Source organism: Bolinopsis microptera, chromosome 3 (assembly GCF_026151205.1).
Source record: "Bolinopsis microptera isolate Bmic1 chromosome 3, MBARI_Bmic_1.0, whole genome shotgun sequence".
NCBI lineage: Eukaryota > Metazoa > Ctenophora > Tentaculata > Lobata > Bolinopsidae > Bolinopsis > Bolinopsis microptera.
The window spans coordinates 4,211,984-4,238,942 of NC_087074.1; the positions used below are offsets into that span (position 1 = coordinate 4,211,984).

Genomic DNA, 26,959 nt, shown 5'->3' on the forward strand with positions numbered 1-26,959 from the left:
AGGGAAGAGGCTAGATTTTGTGCAAAGTTTAGAACTAATGTTTGGGGTTTAAATAGGATGGAAATTAAAAGGTAGTTTTTTTGTGGTTTTTACCAATATCTGTAATTAATTAATTTTAACAATTTTGTGCCAATTTTGCGTCATTTTTCTTTATAAATTTTATCTACCACGCTATCAGTGAAACAATTTTATCGTATTCCAATTTCTGATCGACTTTCATGATATTCTCTAATCATGACCTTTTTATAAATTTTTGAATCTCTTTGACTGAGTATTATGATTGATTTTATCTGACTAATTTATTTCTTTTTTGTAGGCTCTAGCGATGTAATAAACGAAGTTTCCAAGCCAAATTTGTGTGTTTCCCTTCGTGTCCAAAATCAATCAATATATAAACTATCTACAGGGTGAGTTGAAAATAGTGTGTGGAAAGTAAATGGCTCTAATTTTTTTGACAAATGAAATTTCCACTTAATTTTTGCATATTTAGGTAATGAAAATACACACTTTTTATTGTAATAAAATTAAAATACTTAATAATTAATAATTTGCTCAACCCATCGTCCTTTATTAGCTAGGACATATTGATAACGTGTAAGACAATTGTCTATAGCCGATTTTTTGGAAAACTGCCAAAAATCAACCAAATTATGAGTTAGAATCAAATGAGAGGAAAGAATGAAATATGTAAAGTTTATGAACTGATAACAATTCACCTTTCAAAATTTGCTCCTTCATAAAAAAAATTATCGATTTTTACTTTCCACACACTATTTTCAACTCACCCTGTATGTATAAGAGACTATAATATAATATAAAAACTATATACTATATAGTATATAAGGACTGACGAACACTTGCTATTTAACCAATGACCACGTGTTAGCCAGCCAATAATAGTGTTAGCAACTTTAAGAAGTATTATAAGGTTAATTAAAACCATAATCAATAATTTACCTTAGGAGCAGTGATTTATACTATTCAATAATTATTCCGGCTATTTTTAGGTCCTGACTTATGTGGGATGCCGGATGTCTGTTTTATATTTTCTATCAAAAACTTCCATCAATTTATGTCCTGAATCTTAGCAGTATGATAGTACTTTGCAGCCTTTTTAGCTTAAAAAGTAAACATTCAAAATGAGTTGGGCTACCTTAAAAGGGTTGCATTCAAAATTAGTTAGTATACTACTTGAAGCTTTGAAGGTAGAGGCTGTAATATCGATTACTAGTTGTTGTCGTGACATGCACATAACAATTTATAACTAGCAATAATACGGAAAGAAGCTATATATTGATTTTCGTCATTACTTATTATACTTAAAGATTACGAGATGCTCGAGCTTAACCTGCCATATTTGGGTCCAACATATGCATTTAAAATGGAACAACACATACATTAACATGATTAAAATGAAAGGGAATTAAAGCTGGGATTAGGTGCGACAATCTAAAATGAAAAGCAATGAACAATCATGATTTCCTAAACGGAGCAGTTGACAAATACATCAACTGAATATATTTAAGAGGAGACCTATTTAGAAGTTAATATTTTCTGGGTAGGATTTTAATAATTATGAAGGAAATATGTCTGCTAAAATAGTCAATTAAATGCGAGAAAATTCCTAAGTAGAGGAGTATATGACAATCAGAGTGGCTAAGGAGTCGCCAAACATTACTCAAATTTCCATACAATACCCTTTCCAATGCAATGAGCCTCTTTTATTATTTATATGACCAAAAGAAACATGTATTAAAATTAAAAGCTACATCAGTACGCGAAATGTACCCTAACCCAGTATAATTATCTTTGTGTGGTACTGGCCGGGAACAGCTGCAATCTTTACAGGAAGGGGGTCAGGGGGTCAGGGAGTCAGGGGACAGGGGGTCAGGGAGTCAGGGGGTCAGGGGGTGGTATTTATTAATATTTCTATTGTACCTTACTGTCATACTGTTACCACCTACGTCTGTAAGAGCAGCTCCGCTTCTAGTTTAACATTATCCGCCTAGTTTTATTATAATTTCTGATTATAACACTATAACACCACTATTGATACAGCCAGGTGGGCAATTCACGCCAATGATATTAGCTCAATGCTATATAAATAGATCAGATACTCCCTTTTATAATTGAGCATTTTAATTTTATTCCTCTGCTAATAACTTGCTGTTATTGATTCTACTATCAGAGTAACCAACCAAGTGTTACTAATTACGTTACTTCAGGATATTGAAGATGCTGAAGTTAGTCTCAACTTAAATCTTATCGGACCTCTAGCGTTAAATAACGTGAGTATAAATATTATTAATATTTCCTGTGCAAGAATGTAGCAATTGTTCAAATCTGTTACACAGCACATTAAATTTCAATTACTTTCATGATGGTAAGGAGGAATAAGAATGTGGAATACATCATAAACATTAAACATTTTACATAATGTTAAGTTTTATCTCAATATATTTTTCCGACTGATAAGGATGTTATCTCCCCAGAGTTTGTTTGTAAGCTGCAGGACGGCGGATATAGACTCTATGTACAGGTATATCAGCGAGGGAGCAGATATTAACTTCAGAAACAGTACTTCTGGAGACAGTACCCCCTTGATACAAGCTGTTCACTCGGTTAGTTTGTTAGTTTGTTAGTTTGTTAGTTTGTTAGTTTGTTAGTTTGTTAGTTTGTTAGTTTGTTAGTTTGTTGGTTTGTTGGTTTGTTGGTTTGTTGGTTTGTTGGTTTGTTGGTTTGTTGGTTTGTTGGTTTGTAAGTTTGTTAGTTTGTTAGTTTGTTAGTTTGTTAGTTTGTTGGTTTGTTGGTTTGTTAGTTTGTTAGTTTGTTAGTTTGTTAGTTTGTTGGTTTGTTAGTTTGTTAGTTTGTTGGTTTGTTGGTTTGTTAGTTTGTTAGTTTGTTAGTTTGTTAGTTTGTTAGTTTGTTAACTTTTCTCAATCCTCATTAAACAAATAAAACACGCTATTTTAAGAACTTTAACAGAAAGTAAGTTTCATACCGTAAATGACATTTTAAAACAACAAAATCATAGCAAAAAAACCATTTCGTATTCTTTTCAATAATAAACATGATAAACTTTAAGCTTTCTTTCTTTGAACTAAAATCCAGAATTTAACTGGTCCAGACTTGAAACTGAAAGTTGAACAAAAATGTAAATATCTTCACTGTAATAAAGTGGATATGTAAAACTAACAAATATAATGCTTACTATTATTTGAAAAGCGATCAGTAAAACTGTAATACTAGAGTCACGCAATAATTTAGTCAACATTATGATGTTATTTCTTGTGGATAGTGAAAAGCCGATCAGGTTTTCAAGTTTTTTAGCGAAATTAAGACAAGTCGATTTCTACTGATCATAAAAACACATGCATTAAAATTGGTTTAAATGGTAATGAGTGTTATATCGGGTCATACTTTAAAAGTTCGTTAACAACTACATTTATAACATGTTCAACAGTTAAATTGATAAATCTAGTCCTGTAAACTAAGATAAAATCCAGATAGCACTACACTTGAAATAGTGAGTGAAATATCACTGAGCGCACTCGGAAGATAAAACAACCAGCTAGCAATACTGTGAAAAGTAGTTATTGCAAAATCTAATGAAGTCAAATAGTAAAGCAGGAAGCCCAGACACTGTTTATATTCTGATTGCTTCGAGGTCATTTGTGTTACGATATATAAGGGAAAGTACACAAGAATCAAGTAAGCAGCTAGTGTATACATTGACCCAAAACAGAGAAATAACCCAAACTTGTAAAATACGTTGCCCGATCTACATATTTTACGATACTGTGCACCCCGTTTCCTAATAGTGTAAAGAGGAGCGTAGAATACAGCTTCCAGGGGGAGAACACAACAAAACAAAAGAGCACTACTAAGATCTGCATAAACCTGCATGCCCCAACCTTTATCGTTGAAAAACAGTAAGATAAGCGAGACCAATGTAACAACGTACACTATATACTGATAATGAAAATACTCTTTTTCTCTGCTCTCTATAAACAGAAGACATAGTTCGTAGAAGACGAATAGTGGGATTATTAAAACGATGAAACCGGTTGTAGTCAAACTAAGAGGGCTTGTCATGTCGATAGGAGTAGTGAATTCCCATCTTTTATCTATAGCAAATTTATCGAAGATTTCCTTGGAGAAATGCTGGCAGTTTTCTTCGATTAGATCATATTCATTTGACTTCAATATGTTTCTCAAACGGCGAGCAAGGTCTTTTACTGGATAGTTTGAAACATCCTCGGCAAGCTTCTTGATCGGTTTAGCACGGGGCTTTCCCTTGAAAAAGTGTGTGACCCAATCCTTGCTGTCTCCCCAACTAAGAAATATTCCTTCTCTCTGCTTATCGAGTGCCCACCACATTTCACGTTCATTTTGGCCTGTATAGAAAACTACGTAAGCATGATAATCCACAAAAAGATATTGTCGCTGGAATGCACTGCGAAAAGACGTTTTGGAACTACTGAATGGTGCAGTCAGTGGACAACTATAAACATAAATAAGACTAAGAGGCTTTGTTTCAAAACAAGTGTTATTAACAATAGTGTTATTCCGAAATACTTGTTCAACATTGTCTGCAGTTAGTTGTTGAGTTGTGCCTTTAGTGAGATTTGTGGCGGGAGGATCCACATGCTTTACAGTGACAAAACCAACACCTCAAAGAATTGCTTTATCTGAATCTGATATTTTACCAATACCACATTTATTAGGTCCATTACCTTATCAATTATTGCTTGAATCTGATCTAATGGGTATATTACCTTATCATCTATTGCTTGAATCTGATCTAATGGGTACAATACCTTATCATCTATTGCTTGAATCTGATCTAATGGGTACAATACCTCATCACTTATTGCTTGAACAGTAGGGTAGGAGGATGAGGAGGATATAACTTTGGTTCGTTTACTCCGACTTAATCTGCGTGCAAGAAAACTAGAAGTGTTATAAAATGTCCAAATTATCCAGAAAAGGACTGCCACCAGGATCAAAACAATTTTTTCCACAGGAACATCATTCTCTGATTCCGTGTTAGGGGAGGGGGCTCCGTCCTCTAGATCCATCTTTAAAAAACGGTCCCAACACTTTATAACATCCTAGGATAATGAAATGATAAGGTATCCGAATCAAAGACACAAATAAATCGCGGCATGTGAGGAATTGTGATTTTTAACATTTTGTGATTTTATCAGTCTTACGCTACAAACAGTAGACAAGTGTAAGATAATTCGCGTATTTTTCTATGAGACATAGGACAGTATAGTCCAATAAGTGTGGAAACGTCGATTATTCTCATATAGTTTTTACATTTATTTGCCTTGTTTTACTTAGTCTGTCGAGAGCCGTGAGGGTACGAACAGACTGTGATAACTCTCACAGCACCCCTAAAGACACGAGTAGTGTCACAACGTCTAAACATATTTAATGGAAACCACAAGTCTCACTGTGTGTTTAGGGGTGTTGTGAGAGTTAAAAGACGTGACTGGCGAGTCATAGAACCTTCTCACGACCCCTAAACACACTACGTGACTTGTGAGAGATGTCATGGACTGAGTTGTCACAGTCTGTTCATAAACGGACAAAAGGATATAGGGTGTAGCCTACTAGTACTTGATCCGAGTTGACTTTGAGTAAACCAATTGATATAGTATCAGTAACTACCTGAAATCAGCTGTTAAGCACATAATATTACATACCATTATATATTCTGATAACTTTCAGTGTAGCTTTATCTATCTAACTTTCGTATCAATTTGCTAATGCTTGCTTGAATCGCGCTTGTATACGACCTTGCCTATATATGTACAGCATGACTGGGGGCCAGCAGAAACCGGAGGCTTCTTGTGCTTTTTTCGTTTCCTTTAATGAGCCTGAGTCACTGTCTCCAGCTCTGGTTTCGGAGGTGGGCCACCCGTCCTCTTCTCCCGGCGCTACACCTGGGAAAGGGGACAACTCCTACACCTCCAACTCGCCATCTCTCGAAGGTAAGAAGATGATTGACTCTTCTACCCAGACTTTAAGTTACTGTGTTAACTCTTTTTCGAGCAAAACATGTAACGAACTCCTGATCGCTGGCAATTTGTCTGTTGAGCAGATTCAGTTCGAGGCAAATTACCTACGATCTCTGTCTCACAAACGACAAGCTAGATTTAACCCGAATCTAAAAGCCACATATCTGTCGCAGATTAATCTCGACTTAAAATCTAACTTGGCAGACAATATGTGTATAGATTTTGAAGCCGCTGCCACGTCTCATGACCTAACCTTGTCACACTTTTCATGTCTCGTGGAAGAAGCACAGAAACAAGTTGACGAACTTGTTGCTCTGAACGCACGTGTCAAAGACTGGCCCCCAGTCCCCGGTAAAGGAGTCCCGTACTCGGATGACGGAGACTTGGAAAACTTGAACAGAGAGAGCGACTGGACAGGTGACATCCTCCCTGAATCGGTATGTTCTTTTGTTGAAGACTTTAATTTTGAAGAATTATCCGTCAGCGAAATCCTCCATCAAATCCCGATAACAGAGCCCAGCAGCCATGGCCGTAAGGTGACCTACTTTGGCAAGCGGGGGTATAACTACGGAAATACTCACCACGACCCAAACGACTACCCCGACTGCACCATCATGACGTCCGTCATCGACAGTTTGAAATCGAAGGTACAACATTTCAACACTGATACCTACTCCTGTCTCCTAACATACTACCCAGACGGTCGTGCGACCATCCCTGCTCATTCAGATAATGAAACCAACATCAAGAGTGACAGCCAGATATACACTATATCTGTGGGGGCCACTAGGGAACTCGAATTTGTAAACAGAGTTGGACCCCTATCTGAGCACAGAGTTAAGTTAAAGCACGGTTCTATCCATGTCATGAGTGCTCAATCACAGAATGATTGGAGCCATGAGCTTCTTTTTGACCCAGCCGTACAGGAACCACGGATATCCTTCACCTTCCGTCACATCGTTGACCCTCCCATGAAACCTCCCGCACCCCCCATGCAGCACGAGCCACCGCCACAAACTGCAACAAATAAGCATCGCATACTCTTTGTCACCGATTCCATCCTCAGTTCAACCCCGGAGCACATCTTTGGCAGAATTAGCGGTCACCGCTGCATCAGGAAAAAGAACTACTACCTCACAGATCTGCCAAACTTTGAGCATGAGTTTGAGTACTCGAAGTATGTTATTCTAGCGATGGGAATCAACGACCTAAGCACGCATAAAGATAGTCGCAATCCTCAAATGTCTGGCCTAACACTCGCTCAATGGGCTTCTAAAAAGCTTAAGTACTACTGCTCCAGATACTCACACTCGACTTTCGTCGTGAATTCGATACTTCACACACGCCGTGGCTGGCTAAACTGTGAAGTCAACAACTTCAATCGAATAATGTACCAGTTGGCATGTGTTATCCCAAATCTCGAGTTTTTTTACTCACATGCAGCACTCACACGCGACCGCATCTCGAAGCATGTGGATCAGGTTCTGGACAGATCAGACGGCAGAGGCACGCACCTAACCCTAGCAGCCAAGAGGATGATTTCTAGCCAACTCGTGCTCGCCATAGAACTGCTAGATGGCCGCCAAACTGGCAAGTGCAGGGGATACGGCCTTAGGAACTGGACCTGGCCACTGCGTCAGTGGTTGCGATCGGTCAACTCTTGAAACTGAGACAGTTTTTGTTATCGGGAAATGAAATGTTATGATCTGTAGATCAAGAGTTTAAATTCCCAAATAGTCAGACTGAGCAGGTTGAGCTGTAGTAAAACACAGTACTGAGGTGTTAAAACATTTTCATTACTATCTTCAGTAACATCCTGAATCAGAAACTCGGTTAATATCAGTTCCTACAAAGTGTAACATTGGAAATGAAATGACACAACTAAAAACGATATGAATATTTTTTAAAAACATAACTCTTGTGCCCCAATGCAATAAAAAACATTTAAGATAAATCCAATAATGGAATCCCAAACGGGTCCAAGGCATTGAGCCCCAATGGACGTATAGTTCTTAGTTTCTGAATATAACGGTGTTCATCCACTTCTAGAGTTCTTGGGCTACTATTACTGAGAATTGACACTTTATAAGCCTGGTTGAAATTGTCACGTTGTTTCATGTTATGAACTTCTAGAAGGTGTTTACCCAAGCTGAATCCGTCGTCGTTTTCTTCAGGGACAAACGTATTGTCCGAAATGAGTTTGTAGTAATGGGCGCGATGTTCGTTTACTCGTGCCCTGAGGGGCTGCACCGTTCTTCCTACATAACACATGTTACAAAGTTGGCAGCTGAAGAGGTATACAACATTGTAGCTGACACATGTACCAGACACTGCTTTGGCTCGCTGTCCATTGACTGTTATTGATGGATGTGGAGATATGATGTTACAGGTACCGCAGTGTCTGCCCCCACATGGTCTTGTGTGAGGTTGGGTTAAGTCATCCGCAAACTGTTTTGCTTTGACTAACTTCCTTCTAAATGATGTTCCAGTACGTCTGACGAATTTGAAGATAGGGCGTGATGTACCGGCTCTAGATGATATTGGGGAGCCTGGGGTGTTTCCACTTGTATGGGAACCAGATAATCCTGAGAAGCTCCTGGTTCTACTGAGTTCTACTGAGTTCTACTGAGTTCTGGTTCCAATCTGTAGATCAAGTGTTATGCTAGTCATATTTTGACTGAGGATAGATCACACGCTGGAGAATTTTTAGTTTAGTTTTGGTAGGAGATTCTGTTGGTGATATATGTACGAGTCAACTCCTGGCCACGATACGGCACATGTAATCACGTGCTGTTTTAATTTAATTCAATTTAATTGTGTCACAAATAAGCTCTCACGACTAAACAATCAGAAACAATCAGATGCATAGATGGGCCCACTTCTTATCTGCCACCCCTAAAATAGCAATACTACAGATAAGATTTTCATTTTACCACTATCTCCATTATTCAGCTACGAAATTTTAATCAAAGACAATTTTAGTACTTAGCAGTCATACACATATATCGTCCAACTCTCATATTCTTCACAAATCTTTGACATAATATTTTGATTACACATCAACACACCTAATGAAAGTTTTTTCGTTTTGTTTTTTGTTTGTTAACGGACGGGTAATGCGGAGTGCAATTGTAGGCGAGGTCTTACAAGTTCCAAACTAAGCAAGTTTTCGTACAGTTGAGGTTAAGCTACAGTCAAGTTAAAGTTACACGTTTTAGTACAGTACAGTCAAAGTTAAGCTGCTCTACTAGCACACTCGCTAGATAGTTAGTTTTAGATAGTTAAGATTATTAATCAGTTAGTGTAAATTAGTATCAGTCAGGATCTGTTAGCTCACAAAACTGTTAGTTTTCGCGAAGCAGGTCTGACTTTCATATATATTCTTATATACCTTATCATAAACATTTATTTTGATTAATCAATTCACAACGAAATTTAAAAACATCATGAACACAAACGGTGAAGTTAGCAATAGTCAAAAAATTAAAATCAAATGTACGGCCTGTCCGGGCTGGTGTTACTCTAAGTCTAACTTGCGTACTTGTGCATGGTGCGAGGGCCATGTGCATAGGAAATGTTTCCAGGAAACGTTAGGTTGCATCAGATGTTGCGAATCAATGATTCCAGGTTACAATGTAGAGACATTCGATCTCTATGATAAGTTCGACCACCTTCACGCATCACGTCTTAGTTTCAATCCATATGATCGCTCGCACGTAATAAATTCCATCGGCAATAGTTTAGATCAGAATAGTGACATGAACAACGAATACTGGAATGAAATAAGCGAAATCTTAACCAAGTGCAAATATCAAGAACCTAAAAACGTCACAAACTCCGCCAAAGACGAGTTGAAAGTTTTTTCATTAAATATACGATCACTAGCAAAAAACATAACATATCTTAGAGAAGAAATCCACACCTTCTCAAAATGTGATGTGTTATGCTTTAATGAAACTAACTGTAACATTGATAAGCTGCCTAATGGTATTGATGATATCACAATCGAGGGTTTTCACGAACCTGTTATACAAGCACCTTTACGAAAATCGGGGAGAGGAGGTGGGTTAGCAATCTATATAAACAAACGTGTGTGCGATTTTGATAAAATTGAACGTCTTGACTTAGCTCTGGATCCTGAAGACATGAGTGGCGAGTTCCAACTAGTCAAAATTCATAATTGCAAAGGTTTTATCAAAACCAAGGTTATAGTAAATTTATACAGATCACCGTCAAGAGATACAAATAAGTTCATTAGCTTACTCGATCACGTACTTAATAGACTAGATAGACACTCACGCAAACACGTTATGTTTCATGGCGATGCAAATATTGATCTTATTAAATATGACACTGATTCCTCAAGCCAGAACCTCATTGACACACTGGCAAAATATGGTTTTGTTCAAACTGTTTCAAAACCAACACGAGTCACTGACCACAGTGCCACCCTTATTGACCATGTGTACACAAATAATATTGAAAATACATTAAGTAGCAACGTGTTAACACTCGACATCTCCGATCATCTTGCAACGTTGACCACTATAAAGTTACGTGCAGTATCACAAAAGCACACCACACACTCAAATAGGACCGATACCACAAAATACCGTGAAACACGTACTATGAATGAAGCCAGCAATGCTATGTTCAAGGAGCTATTGGAAGGGGAGACGTGGGAGGAAGCGCGGGGATCAGGCAGTGCGAGTGAACAGTATGACAAGTTCTCAGAAATCTACATGAAACATTACAACACTGCATACCCCGTTAAGAGTAATCGTAATCGTCGTGAAAATGAACGGTCTGATCCGAAGCCGTGGATACTTCCATGGCTCGAAACAGCTTGTGCACGTAAACAGCAATTATACCATCTTAATATCACAGAGCCTACTGATGAAAACATAGCTGCATACGATAAAATGAAACTATTTTGCAGTAAACACGTTAACATTGCCAAGGAGCGGTATTACAAAAAACAATTTGAAAAATATCAGGACTGTTCCAAAAAACAATGGGAGATAATCAACGGCCTGCTAAACAGAAAAAGACGGGGATCTGATCAAATCAGATTGAGGGATACTGACGGGACGATCTTGAGTACTAACTCGGCAGTCGCTGAAAAGTTCAATGGCTACTTTTCCAGCATCGCAGCCAACATCAAGTCTCAGATCAGTTCCCGACAGACCTTCGATCCTGGGGGGTTCCAGGAGTATCTGACCGGGTCATGTCCAACGTCTATCTACCTCGAACCTACTGGGCCCACCGAGATTCATAGAATTATTATTGGCCTAAAAAATAAGGCAACTCTCGATTCAAAGATTGAGCCCTTGAAAATAGCCAGCACATGCCAAAATTTTTTATGCGCCTTAGCAAAAGTAGTTAACACATCTTTTGTAGAGGGAGCTTTCCCTAAAGCTTTGAAAACGGCAAAAGTTACACCTATACACAAAGGAGGTTGTAAACTCGACGTAGCGAATTATAGACCTATTTCGCTTCTGGGCTCGTTCTCAAAAATTTATGAAAAACTAATGCACAGACGCGTTTTAGAATTTCTCGACAAGAATAACTCTCTATTCGAGAATCAGTACGGATTCCGACCAGGAAGATCATGTGAGCACGCACTTCTCAATGCTCAGAGCTCTATTCTGCATTCTCTAAATAAGAACCAAATAGCACTTTTATTACTTTTAGACTATAGCAAGGCATTTGACGTCCTAGATCACGCGACATTACTCAGGAAACTTGAGCATTACGGTATTCGTGGCATTGCGTTGAAATGGTTCGAGTCATACCTCAGTGGTCGCAGTCAATTTGTTTCCCTAAACGGCTCCAATTCATCATTAGAATCTATGATATACGGTGTTCCACAAGGGAGCATATTAGGCCCCCTGCTCTTTGTCATATATATCAATGACTTACCAGGAATCAGTAACCTAGCTAAATTTATATTATACGCAGACGACGCAAACATTATTATCACCGGATCAAATGTACAAGACATTATATCCAAAGTAAACCACCTCACTGACGTGTTGATAAAATGGGTTAACTCGAACGGCCTAGCTCTTAATCTGAAGAAGACTTGCTATATGGTATTTTCAAAAAGACGGGTAGATCTATCGTCTCTACAAGTAAGTATCGACAACTCTCCTATAGAACGCAAAACGGAGGCCAGGTTTTTAGGAGTTATCGTCGACGACAAACTAAAATGGGCCAGCCACATCCGAGCCGTCAAAACAAAAATGTCACGGTTTATAGGTATTATGTTCAAAATAAAACGCAAATTACCAATCAAAGCACGCTTACAGATCTTCCAAAGTTTTGTACAATCTCACTTAAATTTCTGTTCACTAGTTTGGGGCTTTGCTGCAAAATCCCATATTGAATCACTGTTCACTAAACAAAAGCAGGGAATACGAGCAGTTATGCCGGGCTACGTGAATTACTATTACAAGGACGGTAAGCTTCCGGATCATACTAAAACTACGTTTAAAGAGTACGAAATATTATCTGTACACGGGATCATCATAAAAAATGCTCTGACTCTGATGCACAAGATAACTTACATGCCTGGCCTTCTGCCGTCGTCGATAAAAGACTTATTTCCTCCCGATATACCAAAGTATGGCACGTCTTATGACGACAATATCGACTGGCTAACAACGTTCTCTCAACCAGATCTACGCGCTAGTGTTCTGTATAAAGGTCCTATATTAGCTATTACCGAGCACAACATTAGTCGCATAACTTGCCCATCTAGCATTTTCTCAATAAGCATATATAAGAAATCAGCGAAGCGTGTAATGATAGAACTACAAAGCTCAGGAAACGATGAAGAATGGCCACCTTTTCTGTTACATAATTTACCCGGGCTACGTAAATCGACAAGATCAGGCACACAACAAATCAACTACCGAGAATAAACTAAGGAATAAATAAAACCAGACGGTTAGCACACTAGTCACTATCAACCATATGCCACTTTTTTCACTGCCCATTCACTGTCATATTAATAGCATCATATAGATAGCGCTAGCAGGTGCTGATAAGACATGGGCTCAGTTATTCTTTTTTGTTTTAACCTCAAGTAGCTTATAAAACAGTGCGTGTGATCATCTGTCGTATCAAATCAAATTATTTGTCACTATATGATAATAAATCATGATATACAAGTTTTAATTTTTAAAGTTTCTGTTTTTGTTTTTAATGAATAGACGTAATCAAAATTTTAAATTTTCATATTCACGCATATTAAATAAAATTATATTGTTATGTATTATATTATTTTGTAAACATTGGCCGGGTATAAAAAACCGGTCCCCAAACAAACAAACAATAACCCTCTGTCTTACCTTACCATTCTACAGAACTCGAGAGAAGCAGTTCAGCTGTTACTGATACACGGTGCAGACGTGAATCAGATAGACGAAAAGAGACAGACAGCGTTACATCATGCTACCATATTAGGACATACAGACCTGGCATGTTTACTGCTAAAGAAGGGGGCTGATCATCGCCGTGTTAACACCGACAACAAGGTACTTACTGAGTTTGTGGCCGTCTTAATGGTGGTCCATAGTGATTTTATCTAAATATTTGCTGGCAGCTGAATTTACAGTCTACGAGTTTTCATATTTTTTAGATACTGCAAATAGAATAGACGACCGCTTTGTATACTTTTATAACGCATTCGAAGGTCTTCAGTCATCTTCCTACGGAAAGGAAACTGAAACAAGTTGAAATACTAAAACATGTTCGTACATATAATTCATTATTTTCAACTTCAGGACGCTCTGGATATAGCTGTAGCAGAAGAACGAGCTAGTTTGGTGACAGTTCTCAGATTTATCAGAATAAACGATACTTCAGACCCTACCAGTTAGTCAATTATTAATCAATTAGACATTAAGTATCATTAAAAGTTAATCGACTACTACTACGCTGTTACAAAATCTTACAAAATCTTACAAAACCTTTAAAAATCCAAAGATGGAGCAACAATAAAAACATGAGATATGAATTATATAGCCCTCCCTTGCCATTAGGGTGTAGCTCCTCGTGAGCTTGTATTCTCGTGACACCTCGGCAACGTCTGCTTCTTCTTATCTCTTCTTATCTTAGCACAAGGTTACAAATTCTTAATATAACCTGAGAACGTAAGAATATTCCACCGTTTCAACATGACCGGATCTAACTGCATTATAAGTTTAAATATATAGGTTACGTCTGCACTCTGCAGTCTATAAGTTACCATGCAAGTCCATGATACATAATTCCTCGTCAAACCCTGGCAGGTGTATGCAAATATTCTTACGTACTCCGGTTATATTAGGAATTGTTAACCTTGAGGACTGATGAAGAAGCATACGTGGCTGAGGGATTTACCAGAGACCACGAGGAGCTACGTTCTTATGGCAAGGGAGGAGAGATTGTATATTATGTATAATATAGTTACAACTAATTTGCAATAAATTCGACTTCTTCCCAGGTCAGCAGCTTTTGAACGAGTTCTCGAAAAGACCAGCAATCGAGAATAAGAGATAACGATCAGTTTAAATAATGTACATAACATAAACCTGTTGGTACGTGCCTAAAGTCTAAACATTGTTTAGAAGTTACTCAGTCGACCTCATGCTAAGAGGCTGCAAGGGGACAGAATACTTGGTATCTCTGAGAATTTCCTGCTTATACTGAGAGTCGATACGAAGTTAAATGTTGATTTAAGCGGCTGGTACGTTTTGATAAAAGTTAGCGAAAGCTTTAAAATAAAATGTGAATCACAGTGATATACATTATACATACTTATTTTATTGAAAGTTTGTGTGAATGATGATATTTGATCTATGTTGGTTGTTTTTACATAATATATGCCATCTGGGTGTTCACTGAGCTTGTTGAACCAAAATGGATGCAAAATTGATCTTTTGAATATTTCTGTTTTAGTTAAAATGTTTTTATTTATTTTTTGATTTCAGTGGTATGGATTGTCTTCAATGTTACCTATTGCTATTTTCAGCACACTCTCAACAGTATGGATCAATTTGATTTTTGTTTGTTTTTGAAAGCAGAATGATGCTGCACCGTTAGATTTTTAGTTAATTTTCTTTTTATTGATTAGGCCAGTGCTACACAGTTGACAGTGCATACCCCTTTCCTGTGCGCGCCGGCCGGCTTAAAGGCCGAATGCCGGGGCGGCGGGGCACGCGCGAAAAGGGAATGCAACGTGTGTCAAATTAAGCTACAAGTACAACCTGCAGATGATTATTATATTACTTTCCAAGCACTAATATAATGGAGACCATGTTATTGGCAGAGTAACCTACATAGTGCTGAGTGCACAACTGTTCATCGACCTAGATAATATGATAAGTATTTTAGTATTCAATTTGGAATACTTCTCCACTAAGCTATTGATAACATCAATTTTAAATCCTACAGATTTGATGTTCTTTGATTTGATAATTTGATTTTTATTCTCTTAGTAATCCTGTCTGATTATTTGTATGTTGTGAAATTCAGCAGTCACCAGATCGTAGCAACAGATCATGACTATGAGTATAATTACTTATACAGCTATACATACGTATAGTTTTACGTTCACATTGACGGATTCACATAGCCATGTGTATACGCGTACTGCGCTTGTTTCAAGTAGAATATCGGCAAGAAAACAACAATTTAAGAAAACAACAATTTTATTTAGTATCAATTAAAGCAGACAAAAATATATTTCATATATATATAACTAGCGTCTAGCACAAACTTTAGATCAGATATCTTAGGGGACTTGGAGTAGGAAGAGATATACTAGAAGGTATATACCTTTTACAAAGATACGTCGAGAAGAATCCAGGGTGATACAGGATCGGAGAGTGCAGACCAAAAGTTTACGCACCCACCTTTGCCTCCTGAGTTCTTGGTTGGATAGAAATTTATGCAAACTTGGTCGTTTATACTCCAAGTCCCTTTGTTAAAAGAAGTAATGTTAACTATGTCTAGAGTTAGGCGTTAGCTTCGTTCAATAATAACAATATCAATATTATCAATATCAATATCAGATAAAACTACCGAATAAATTATTAAATATTAATTAATTCGTTCCGATAAAAATTTTATAAAATTAGATATTTAGTATCTAAAAACATTGCAACAAATGGTTAAAAGCGCCTAAAATCGATTTGAGAGATTTTCTGTCTATAGTACAATCATGATAGTAATAGTAAGTGTGTGCCACTGCAATTAGATTTGATTACTGCAATTTAAAATTGTTTGGAGTCCAAGTATCTTTTAAGTCAGCTGCCTGTGCTTGTATTAATAGTGCTTTCAGCTTTGGTTCTCAATTTTATCAAGTTAATGGACGTTTCTAAGCAATTGCTTGAAGTTAAAAATTTTTATGAACATGAACAGCGTTCCAAAGCTTGGCTGCATTAAACAAAAAGGTATTTGATTTATTTAGAAGAACAACCGTTAGACTCGTTGCACGGTTTGAAATGTTGATAGCCCCATAAAGGGAGTACTTGATATTCTTAGAGAATTCTAAAATACAGTGATATTTGTACAAGTTTTGAGCCGTAAGAATTTTTAATCTATTAAAAATGGGTTTTGTATGCTCCTTTTCAAAATGTTTATGGTCTAATTTCTGCATACCATATAGTCTAGTACGTGCACATGTTTTATGTTGCTTGTTTATCTAAATATGAGTCGAGATCACCAAAAAAGATCCTTATACAGTGCTTCTGTGTGATAAAAAGACTATCATTGGATTGACCATTGTTAATGATCAGGCCCGGCGCGCTACTTCGTAGCACTTGCCATCGAGAAGAAAGCGGCGCGCGCTACTTCGAAGAAATTTAGACGAGTAACATCCGTCAATCATTGGACCGTTCCTTCAGGACAACACCCCAAACACTTATAGTTATACCATAACTGAGCGGCGGTCGCGCGCTACTGTTAGGTAGTGCGCCATTGACAGTGCGCCGCGCGTGCCGACTGTAGGATGGTTTATTAGCGCTAATTTCTGCCAGCACAATTTTCTTCAAACAAATAGATATTGCGTATCCTTCCCGACCTCCAATTGCAACAAAAATTGGTAAGCTTACTCATAGACTTACAAGGAACGTGTCTGACGGATGTTACTCGTCTAAAATTCTTCGAAGTAGCGCGCGCCGCTTTATTCTCGATGGCAAGTGCTACGAAGTAGCGCGCGCCGGGCCTGATCATTAACAATGGTCAAGGAAAGTGTCCGAAAAATTTAAAGCATGTCCACAATCCAACCATCAGACATTATGTTACACCTAAAAGCAGCGTATTTTGATCACTATATCAACTCCGATAACCACCAAATTTTGTGGACAGTTGTGAAAGCCCTATTGGAAGGTCGCGCGCGTCGTCAATTTTCAGAATGATCTCATTCAAGGAACCGAATATTGATTCACGATGTCAATCCTTCGCATCTCGCCGATTTGTGGTTGCGAGAAGCATTATTGGATGCGCGCGCGGCCCAGTAGTGCATCGCGCTACAAATCCGAATAATACGACAAAAATCAACGAATTTGTTAACGGATGTTACTTGTCTAAATTTCTCCAAACTAGCGCGCCGCTTTCTTGTATTTCCCGAGGCAAGTGCTACAAAGTAGCTCGCGCTGGGCTAGTCAATTAACATGTTACCTAGGCTGCCGTTTTCTCAGAAAAGGAAGTATGAAGTAAGTTTTATATATTTGCCATTTCGAGATATTGGGACTATTGCGTTTTTGGTTTTTTTGCGTAAAAGTGAACACGTTGAGTTTCACTGGGCCGCGCTCAGCCTGTCATTCTGCCTAATCTCTATTCGGTTTATGGACATGATAGCCTGAGCACTGCGGTCCCCAGGTAAGTTGAGTTATCAATAATTAGTCAAACTTTAATTTGTCAGCAAAATTAAAGCGTTCGGCCTTCCATGATAAGCTTAGAAATAACCATTTTATGCCAAATGATTGAGCTAATATGTAATATTTCATATATGATATACTAAATGGATTTACTTCCTTTCCTGAAAAAAATTGTAGGTTTATAACATACCAGGACGCGCGCGCCGAGTTAAAATCGTCGACGAGTATCACCCGTTAAATTTCGTTGTATCACGTTGTGACTCCCATTGTCGTTTCACCCCTGTAGAATCGAATTTCTACGATGTACGATACGAGCAAATAACCATTTAGTCAGACGCGCGCACGTGACAGGATTTTAAAGCGATATTTCAGCTGTTTGTGCTTTAGGATTCGAGTCAGTTTTGGTTTTAAAGTAATTGCGAAGATAGTATAAAGATTTAGATTTGTGCACTCTAACTTTAAATACGGGAGGGAAGGGGAGTTTGTAAATTTTACGGTTTGCTCTTTCCGATCCTGTATCACCCTGAATTTTTTCGACGTATTTTTGTAAAAGATTTTAAATATATTTTTGAGGAGCCCTTAATAAAATCCTTAGTCATTATTTACCAACTACTTGGTTTAGGCGACTACAAGGGATGCATAAATGATAAACATAATGCTGCAGAAAACGTTTTTACTTAAGGAAATCAGAAGATGATATAAAAAGTAGTACACTGGACTTCATGACATTTCATACAACCTTACAAAAGTTTTGAGGCTTGCTAATAATTGAGTATGATGAACCTCGAAGTTGACGTCGAGGGACGAGGAATCACAGTCTTCGCTAAAAAATGTGACTTATTATCGTTCCTTAAAGACGATTTACATATTCATTCACTCAGGAGGGTTCTACAGCCCTTATAAGCATAAATATTAAGGACTGTACAAATTACACAATGTCTCAGTTTGAATGACTAGTTGCAGTAAGAGATTTACTAGGGAAGACGAAGTGGGCATGGACCGCCCTTATATCCAGTGTCTCCTTCAACCTGATCCCTGAGGAGAAGAGCTATTCTATGTGGGATAGATGAGATTTATTGCTCATGATTTATGATTGTGCTCTTCCAAATTGCATCACTTTATTTAATTTATTGTATATATTGTTTGAATGGCTTTTCTTAAATGATCAGTGATCGGAAAACCGTGATTTAGGTTTAAATGAGGAGGGGTCCTGCCAAAAGATCAACATCTAAATTGTACTGTACTTACTCTACTCTACTCTAAACATATACTATACAAAAGCTTAACTGTCCAGAAGGACCTTTGAATAAGTTTTGGCAGTTACTTATTTTGTCATTTTACTCAGGTCAAAGGCATCCATGGGTGGAACAGTTCTGATCTGCCTCAAAATGATATATATCTTACTTATAATTCAGAGAATTATCTTTGTACATTGTACACTGTACGACCGCCCACGTGCAAATTAGGTAAAAAGTAAAAGGTTGCAAAGTAACCATGGTAACGAGGGTTATTACACACACGTGCACATGCAATGATTGTTTTAACGTCATTTTGATCGGCTTTGTTGATATTACGCTCATGTGTTTAGTACAAGCAACATTTTGATTGGCTGTATCTTCGGTTGTGTAGGATATTTTTTGACGTGATTTAAACTTACCAACAAAAAATACTATTAGCTTCCTCCCTGTGACCACGGGTTTTCTAGTATATCTATAAAAGATAAATATAATCTCTTGTGTTTTGAGGGCTTACATGATAAAGATTTCCAACCATAATTTTTTCGAGTGTTAAATAAAGTGTGCTGCTCCATCCTAAATCCTGTGTAGCCGCAGTATATATTTAATTTTGTCGCATATCATATAGAAAACATTCTATTTTTGAGAACATTCCAAAACTATAAATCTGCAATTCAACAGCTGCATCATGATAAAATCTTATAATTTTCTTCAATTCCAAGGTCATAATGGCCTCTAATCAAAGGAGAAAACAGTCTACCAGTTCTGTTGGACCTGAACAGCTGATGAGATTAGAAAGCAGCTCATCCTCTAAGCGTTCTAATGATGGTATGATATGTTCTATATTGTTAATTGAGATACTTTCAACCTATTAGTTTAATACAGCATATAAGCATTAAGCATATGACTCTCTTCTGGCTCACTCTTCATTGTTTTGATAGTAAATACTCGTTTGGGGGACTGCATCTTAATTGTATTTCAGCAGTTGCTGGATCCAGTTTACTCAAAGATGGTGTTAAGCGCATGAAAGGCTCCACAGATGAAATAATCATTGGGAAGAATCATGTCAATCCAGCCCTTATTCTGCACTTAGCCAAAAGCACCAAGGTAATGTTGATATTGTTATCTGTTTTCTTTTGTCATGGCTCACACACTTGATAAATTTCACTCAACAGAGGTGAGAATGATGAACCTTTTTTAATAGTTTCACTTCCAAATGTTCTATTATAGGATTCATTAGGATTCCATTAGGATTCCATTAGGTTCCATTATGACAAGACTGTTTTAATTGCCTTTTTTGTGCTATTATAGTATCTTTTTGCAGGAAGACGGAATGTCAAAAAACAAGATGAATGCAATAATTTGTCAGGCCCTGAGACAATTAAAGTCCGAAAAGACTGGTACAGAGAAAGCTTGGTTTATAAGCTTAGTCACTCTTGCTAAATTAAAGACTGAACTTTTCACTTCCGATAAAATTGTAGAGGTCAGGCTGTCTCCATTTAATTTCTTTCTCTGATATTGATTAATCTCAATTTTGACAGAAACATTCTCAGAGTTTGCTTTCCAATATTTTATTTTTGTAACCAGATTCATTCTTTCATTCTAGCCAAACATTCCTGGTCACGCGACGGTACTTAGACATATGTCATAAATTCTTGGTCAACCAAACACTTGCATACACATTCACGTATTTTGTTTAATTAACTCTTCATTTAAATCTTATTCTCATACCTCACAACATTCACCAGGTGCTTTGTGGATATTTGGAGCGAGACCCATCTCAACTTCTACACAAGGGAAGAAATTCCTCCCTGCTACCCGTTCTCTCATGTTCACTGCTTATGACAGCCTACAAGAAAGAAGAAAACTGGCCAGAGGTGTTTGTCAAAGTGTACGTCAAAGATGCTATATCAGATAGGATCTGGATAGAGAATCCCATGTGCAAACAGTATTGCAGTGAGATTGTTAAGGTTTTTGGCACTGTAAAGCCTTCAACTGCTAGTCCAACCAACTCTATTATGGGTCCAGCTAAGCCTGATGTAGACCCTATGCCACTTGGTAAGCTTCAGTGCTATTTTAGAATTTAGATCAATAATTTTCTAGCTCTAACTAAATGTTAATTATAATGCTATGTTGTATTTCTACGAAGTTCTGCCTCATTGAGCAATGATAAATCGTAGCAAACTCAGGTTTATCTGAATTTCAGTTATAAATGAAGATCATGTTCAGTCTAGTAATTCTGGAGAGTCGTCCGCAAACGAAGAGAAAGTCGTGGCCTCTCGGTAATTTCTTCTCCATTTTATTTCATCCCAATTAATGTTGTTAACGTGTTTAAACTGTTAGGACTGTTAGTAGAGGAGATGTTAATTTCCTCTAGACTTTTAGCTAGTCATTTATTATGGTAGGTAATGTATTATAAACACAGTTTTTTCTTGCAGGTTTAAGAACAGTGCAGTTCAAGACTGCATCAAAGCATTTGTTGTTAAGACTGTGAGTGAATACATTGGACAAAAGAAGTCTGTAGATAACATGGCTAGAAACTTTGTAAAGTTTCTCGGTACTAGTTGTGGTTATCCTGAAATTAGACAGCTTGCTGTTGGTAAACTGGATGCCTTCCTTAACAGTACTAAACTCTCCCGACCAGCGCAGGACCTTTTGTCATACATTGCTGCCAATGCCAGGACCGGTTCTTCAGGAGATACAGAAGTGATACAGAAGCTTGCTCAACTGAGGATAAAATCGAAACCTATGGCTAACTTCTATATTTCTTGTATGAGAGAGTTAATGTCGCTGCATCCTCATAATCTTGAACACCTCATGAAGACAGTGATCCGAAATGAACTTGCCAATAACAGGAACACAACCAATATGCAGTTCATTGCAGCTTTCTTTCAGCACGACGGAGAAAAGTCTGCTATTGTGCTGGCGCACATTTTCCAAGAACTGTTACTCCAACCTGAGGACTGTCTGCGTTCACTCAGACTTCTCTTACGTGAAATTGTGAGAAGCGTTCATTATGAATTCAAGTTTTCACAATTTGCTTTAGCATTGATGCAAGAAATAACCTCACCATCCTTCAGAAACACTGACCCAAAACTTCAGGAGCGAATGTTTTTATCTCTTAACAGCCTCATTTGCCTGACCATTCTTCTCAGCTGTAAACCGTCCATCAGAGATATTGCCATGTCCTCTACCAAGACAGATGTCTTGCCTCTCATAAAGTTTCAAAATGAAGTAGCAGCTATGCAGAAAAATGCAGTTTGGTGGCTCCATAAAATAGTGCCAGCTCAATACCGTATTGGGGCAAAGCATTACTACAATTCCCTAAGACAAGTACTGTTTCTAGATGACCCAATCAATTATACAAGTAAAGACAATTGGCCAAGTGACGCTGAGCGTGACATGCTGGTTTCCCTTTGTGCGAATGTCCCCTTACTGGAGAACACCTTAATGAGGCTTGGAGTGTTGGGCACTGTTAATAACCTCCCCCTCAAACCTCAGGAGGTGCTGCTGATCATCAACAGTGTGGTCCGTAGAGCAGCAATGCTGGATTCTGACAATGATGTTCCTCCACCCCTCCAGATAACTGGTCAGACAAAACACAACTTGGATATCATCCAGATGCTCATTAAACTGTCAGAGTACAAGTATCATAACATCAAACTACCAGAGGGTTACACTCCACCACAACTTGTAGTTTCTTCTCATTATTGGAGAGCGTGGCAAATTCTTCTGGTCCTGGCAGCCTTCAATCCTACCACTGTGGGTGCCCTTGCTTGGGAGCGACATCCCACTTTAAGGGGTTTCATGGAGATGGTCATCACCAACAATTACCAGTTCCTCTAAACTCTGTTAACTATCAAGAAACGATGATGCTGGAAAAGCAACTTAGTGCTGCTGAAGAATCTGACATTTTGGTGTTTGAAGGGCACATTGCTCGAGGTGTAAAGATCACAAAGCAGAACAGTCACATGCTTAACCAACTATTAGTAGTGAAGGAAGGAGGACCAATGAGGAAACCTCCTCAAGCAGTTCTAGACCAAACAAGACTCCTTGCTATGGAGCTCCACCTCGGACACAAGCTCTGCAAAGTTAGAGACCCAGATTTTCTGTTGGACATTATCAAAAAGCAAGGAACAAGCAAGTCCATGTCCTGGCTTTCAGAGCTTGTCAAAAATTCCGAAAATTCTTTTGAGCTGCTGCCTGTGCCATGTTTATGTGAGTTCTTGCTACAAGATATTCAGAACACAAAACGACATATCCTTCTCAAAAGGTTACAGTCAATTCTTTTGGGGACCAGTGACAGTACCCAGACTCAAGAAATTGTGTCTTATTTCATCAGCAAGATGTCTGCCACATACGTTGTTAGATACAAAGCACTGAAAGGTCTCAAGACGATATTCAATCGTCCCCTAGAGGATCAAACTAATGAGGACTGGTTGCTAGTGGACCTTGCAAATATTCCACTTCACAGCACAGTTAGTGCTATTGTTTCTGCTGAATTACAGAAAGCTTTGCTAGTTGAGCAATCAGTTTCGCTTTTAGGTGCTTACCTTATTTACATTTGCCGTTACACGTCTCCGAAGTCCATGGTGTCTGCTGCTCTTGAAATAGCTTCTGTGATGATCAAAAGGAATCATGTTATGTTTAGAGTCTTGGAAGCCGATGAAAACGCTTTGATAGCCCTTTTAGATCTCTTCCTGAAAATGTTTGTGTCTTACAAGGGACTGAAAAAGGGTGATGAAGATGCTGTCGGAATCACTGTTGATGGAAAACTCAAATATTTTCATAAAGAAATTATTCAAGCTGATTTGGTTCTACTTGCTGAGGCGAGAGGAAGAGATGTTGGAAGCAACAACAGTGTTTCAAAGCTTAAGAAAATATTATTTTCTTCTGACGCAACTGCACAACTTCAGGATAGTATCGAGATTCTTTGCTCAGAAACCCTGATTCCAATACTGCTTGGTTCTGGGGTACAAGAACTGCAAGACTATGCAGTGAAGAATCTTTCCTACGACAAGATGATCCTCCTTCTTCAGGAGTTTTCTCTCCCAGAGACCGCTGCTCAATTTATCCTACAGAAATTGGACGACAATCTCAAAGACGTTACTCCTTTACTGGAAGAAGAAGAGGAGCTTTTGTCTCATATTCAGGCTTGGAGAATAAACGTTTCTGCTGGAGAGGAAATAGAAGCATTTCTGATGAAAAAATCTGCACCAGTTAAGATTGAAACGGTAGATTACTATGGAAAGTTTGCTAAGCCTGAGAAGATGGAAACAGATGAAATAGTTGATCAAAAACAGAAAGAGTGGTCCCAAATTCTTAAAGATATTTTCGAAAACGACTCGGTGGACAGCCAGTCACATTTAATGACATTCTGCCTCCAAAACAAAAACATCGAGGAGATATGTCTTAATTTATACTTGTGGGTCCAAGACAATAAACTTCCGCCCAGACACGAACAGTTTATAACTGTAGTTGTTCAGATTTTGGCAGAAAACTGTCCAAACAAGGATATCTTAGAGAAACTTCTGCTGGCAATCTCTCCGTTCTGCAAATCTCTTATTCCACTACACCGAAAGTTGTTTCCAGTATCTTGTGTTCCTGCAAAGGATGACGACAGTAAAATTGGGAGTTTACTTAGTTGGTGCAGTAACCCTCAAGACAGCAACTTTAAAACAGTGATCAGCACTCTACAGAGTATGGAAGTCAGTGCTGTGGCCGACAAAAGACAGCTCGGTACGGTGTGGCAGAAAGTATTCAAGACTGCCATATGTAACAGTGGCAGACATGGAATTGACCTTCAGCTTCTTGTCAAAGTTGTCGTTGGTAAAATGATTGAAAGTCCTCTATGTTCCGGAATGTTTATGGATTGGCTTCAAGTTTTGTCTCCTGAACTCAGCTGTTTCAAAATGTTTCTTGGAACAGAAAAGAAGGTACCAGTTTCTCTACAGAGGTACATCCTCAACATGATCTGCAGTAGTTGTGGCTGGGAAACTCTCCACCAATGCATTAACAGTCTGCTCTTGTCAGATGATTCTGGATTTGACGAGTCCCTCATATTAGATTTCTTGCAAGGGTGCTGCAATAACGAGAGAATTTGGCAAGGTGCCAACAGTAAGCGTGGTACAAGTAAAGGATCACTAAAACTAAGTAGCGACCAGCTATGGAGACTTTGTGTACTGATTATGTCTGAGATTGCTAAATTTGATGGGAAATGTGAGGGAAGCCTACAAGACAAACAATTTGTCCTACTCTCCTGGAGACTACCCCTCATCCTATCTCCCTTCCACAAACCCCTCTTTCCTGACCTAGTCAGCAAACTTCAACACTACCCCAACAAATGCAGCAAGCTCCTCACCCTGTCCCTGTATCTTGCTGAACCAACTGCTTTCTCTCACGGGACCTCTACAAACCTGATTAACGGTGCTCTCGCCTGCACGGTCACCTCAACCTCCTGTGATGCTCTCATCCACCAGCTTATTAACAATGTGTGTGATAACAAGAAGAACTGTGCTAGTGGTTACGTTCTCCTGAGGCGGTTGGCATCCTATCACCCACCTCTCATACTACGCCATCTAGATCTCATGACAGGGGCCCTGGGTACCCCTACTAATGTTAGTAAGAACGAGTTCATCAAGAGTAACTATGGTCAGGTGTTTATCAGTATTATTGGGATTCTGGAAGCATTAGGATCACATTTGTTCAAGCTTGATGCATCTTCTATTTTGAAGGAATGCATTGCTTTTGCAGTGCAGCACACCAAAAGTGAAACTCGGTTGTATACCCCTACGATCATTAAACTGTCTCATATCCTCCTTCTTTACCTTGAAAACGACCGATCTGGAGCCTTGAAGCTGATGGACAAGGAGAGTGTAGAGAAGTTAAAGAAGTTGGAGAATAAGATCAGAGACCCAGTTCTAACAAAACTCTTGAACTGCCTTGTTAACGGAGGTAACTGTTTCACTGCAGATTTCGATGAAAGTTCCATGGCACCCTACTTTGCTAAAATGTGTGCTGACAGTTCAGAAAGTTTGAGTATTTTACAAGATCTGGACGCAGGGAGCATCAAGAAACCAGCAGTGCTGAGAATGTTCCTTCACGAGATATGTAGACGGATGACGAGTGATAATCCCGAGTGTAGGACCTTAGCTCACAAACTTGCAATACGGCATGTTCGGCAAGTTCCTAAAGACAGTTCCATCGTGTTTTCTTACATTGAAACTGCACTTCATAGCCCGCATCACGACATTATTAAGTCGGTGATCTCTGAGATTCCTGAGCTGATACTGCTGAGTGGTCCTGAATCTGCCAGACTTATGAGACTAGTTTTTACTGCTGTTGCTAATTCTAATATTGATATCACCTCTGAGTTTATGGTGATTATGAAAACGATCATTACTTCCTCCGACTTGTTTTGACAAGATTCTTACAGAAATGGATGTAGATTGTAGATGGTAAAATGCTGTTAAATATCATTATTATATATATATGACTTTTCAAAGTTTGAAAATTATTTATTTTTATTGATTGTGTGATATAATATTGGCGTTCCCACTGTTTTTAACACGTTATATTATAATGATGATCATATTTTGTCTCTGACGCAATCATTTGCATATGAAACCATTTTTTAGATTATCAATTTCATATAATGCTACACAGATCAGACAAGATATCCTATTACTCTTTGTTAATCTAATTAATCCTTGTCAATTGACCTCAATTATTTTTGTGATCGCATCCCTTTTACCTCGTTTCATAAGTCACGATCCAATTAAATACATTAGACTTTTCCATTTTTCAAGAACTTAATCATTGAATA

The 26,959-nt window shown here is 38.2% G+C and overlaps 2 protein-coding genes across 2 annotated transcripts in view; both read left to right on the top strand.

Moving 5' to 3' along the window:
- Positions 1-15,516, top strand: part of LOC134813387 (arf-GAP with coiled-coil, ANK repeat and PH domain-containing protein 2-like) — a 79,472-nt gene extending 63,956 nt beyond the window's left edge. Inside the window, exons 24-28 of the mRNA XM_063821123.1 lie at positions 2,226-2,288; positions 2,493-2,621; positions 13,400-13,570; positions 13,820-13,910; positions 14,521-15,516. Of these exons, the coding sequence (XP_063677193.1) occupies positions 2,226-2,288; positions 2,493-2,621; positions 13,400-13,570; positions 13,820-13,910; positions 14,521-14,576 (510 nt within the window). The 3' untranslated portion in view covers positions 14,577-15,516. The remainder of the gene's footprint in view (positions 1-2,225; positions 2,289-2,492; positions 2,622-13,399; positions 13,571-13,819; positions 13,911-14,520) is intronic.
- Positions 15,517-19,860: 4,344 nt separating this feature from the next.
- LOC134813376 (integrator complex subunit 1-like) lies at positions 19,861-26,867 on the top strand. The gene is given in 7 exon segments (XM_063821111.1): positions 19,861-19,962; positions 20,117-20,241; positions 20,459-20,617; positions 20,883-21,192; positions 21,341-21,416; positions 21,573-22,963; positions 22,966-26,867. Coding segments are annotated over 7 exon segments (5,751 nt in total). The 5' UTR covers positions 19,861-19,862; the 3' UTR covers positions 26,556-26,867.
- Positions 26,868-26,959: the final 92 nt, after the last annotated feature.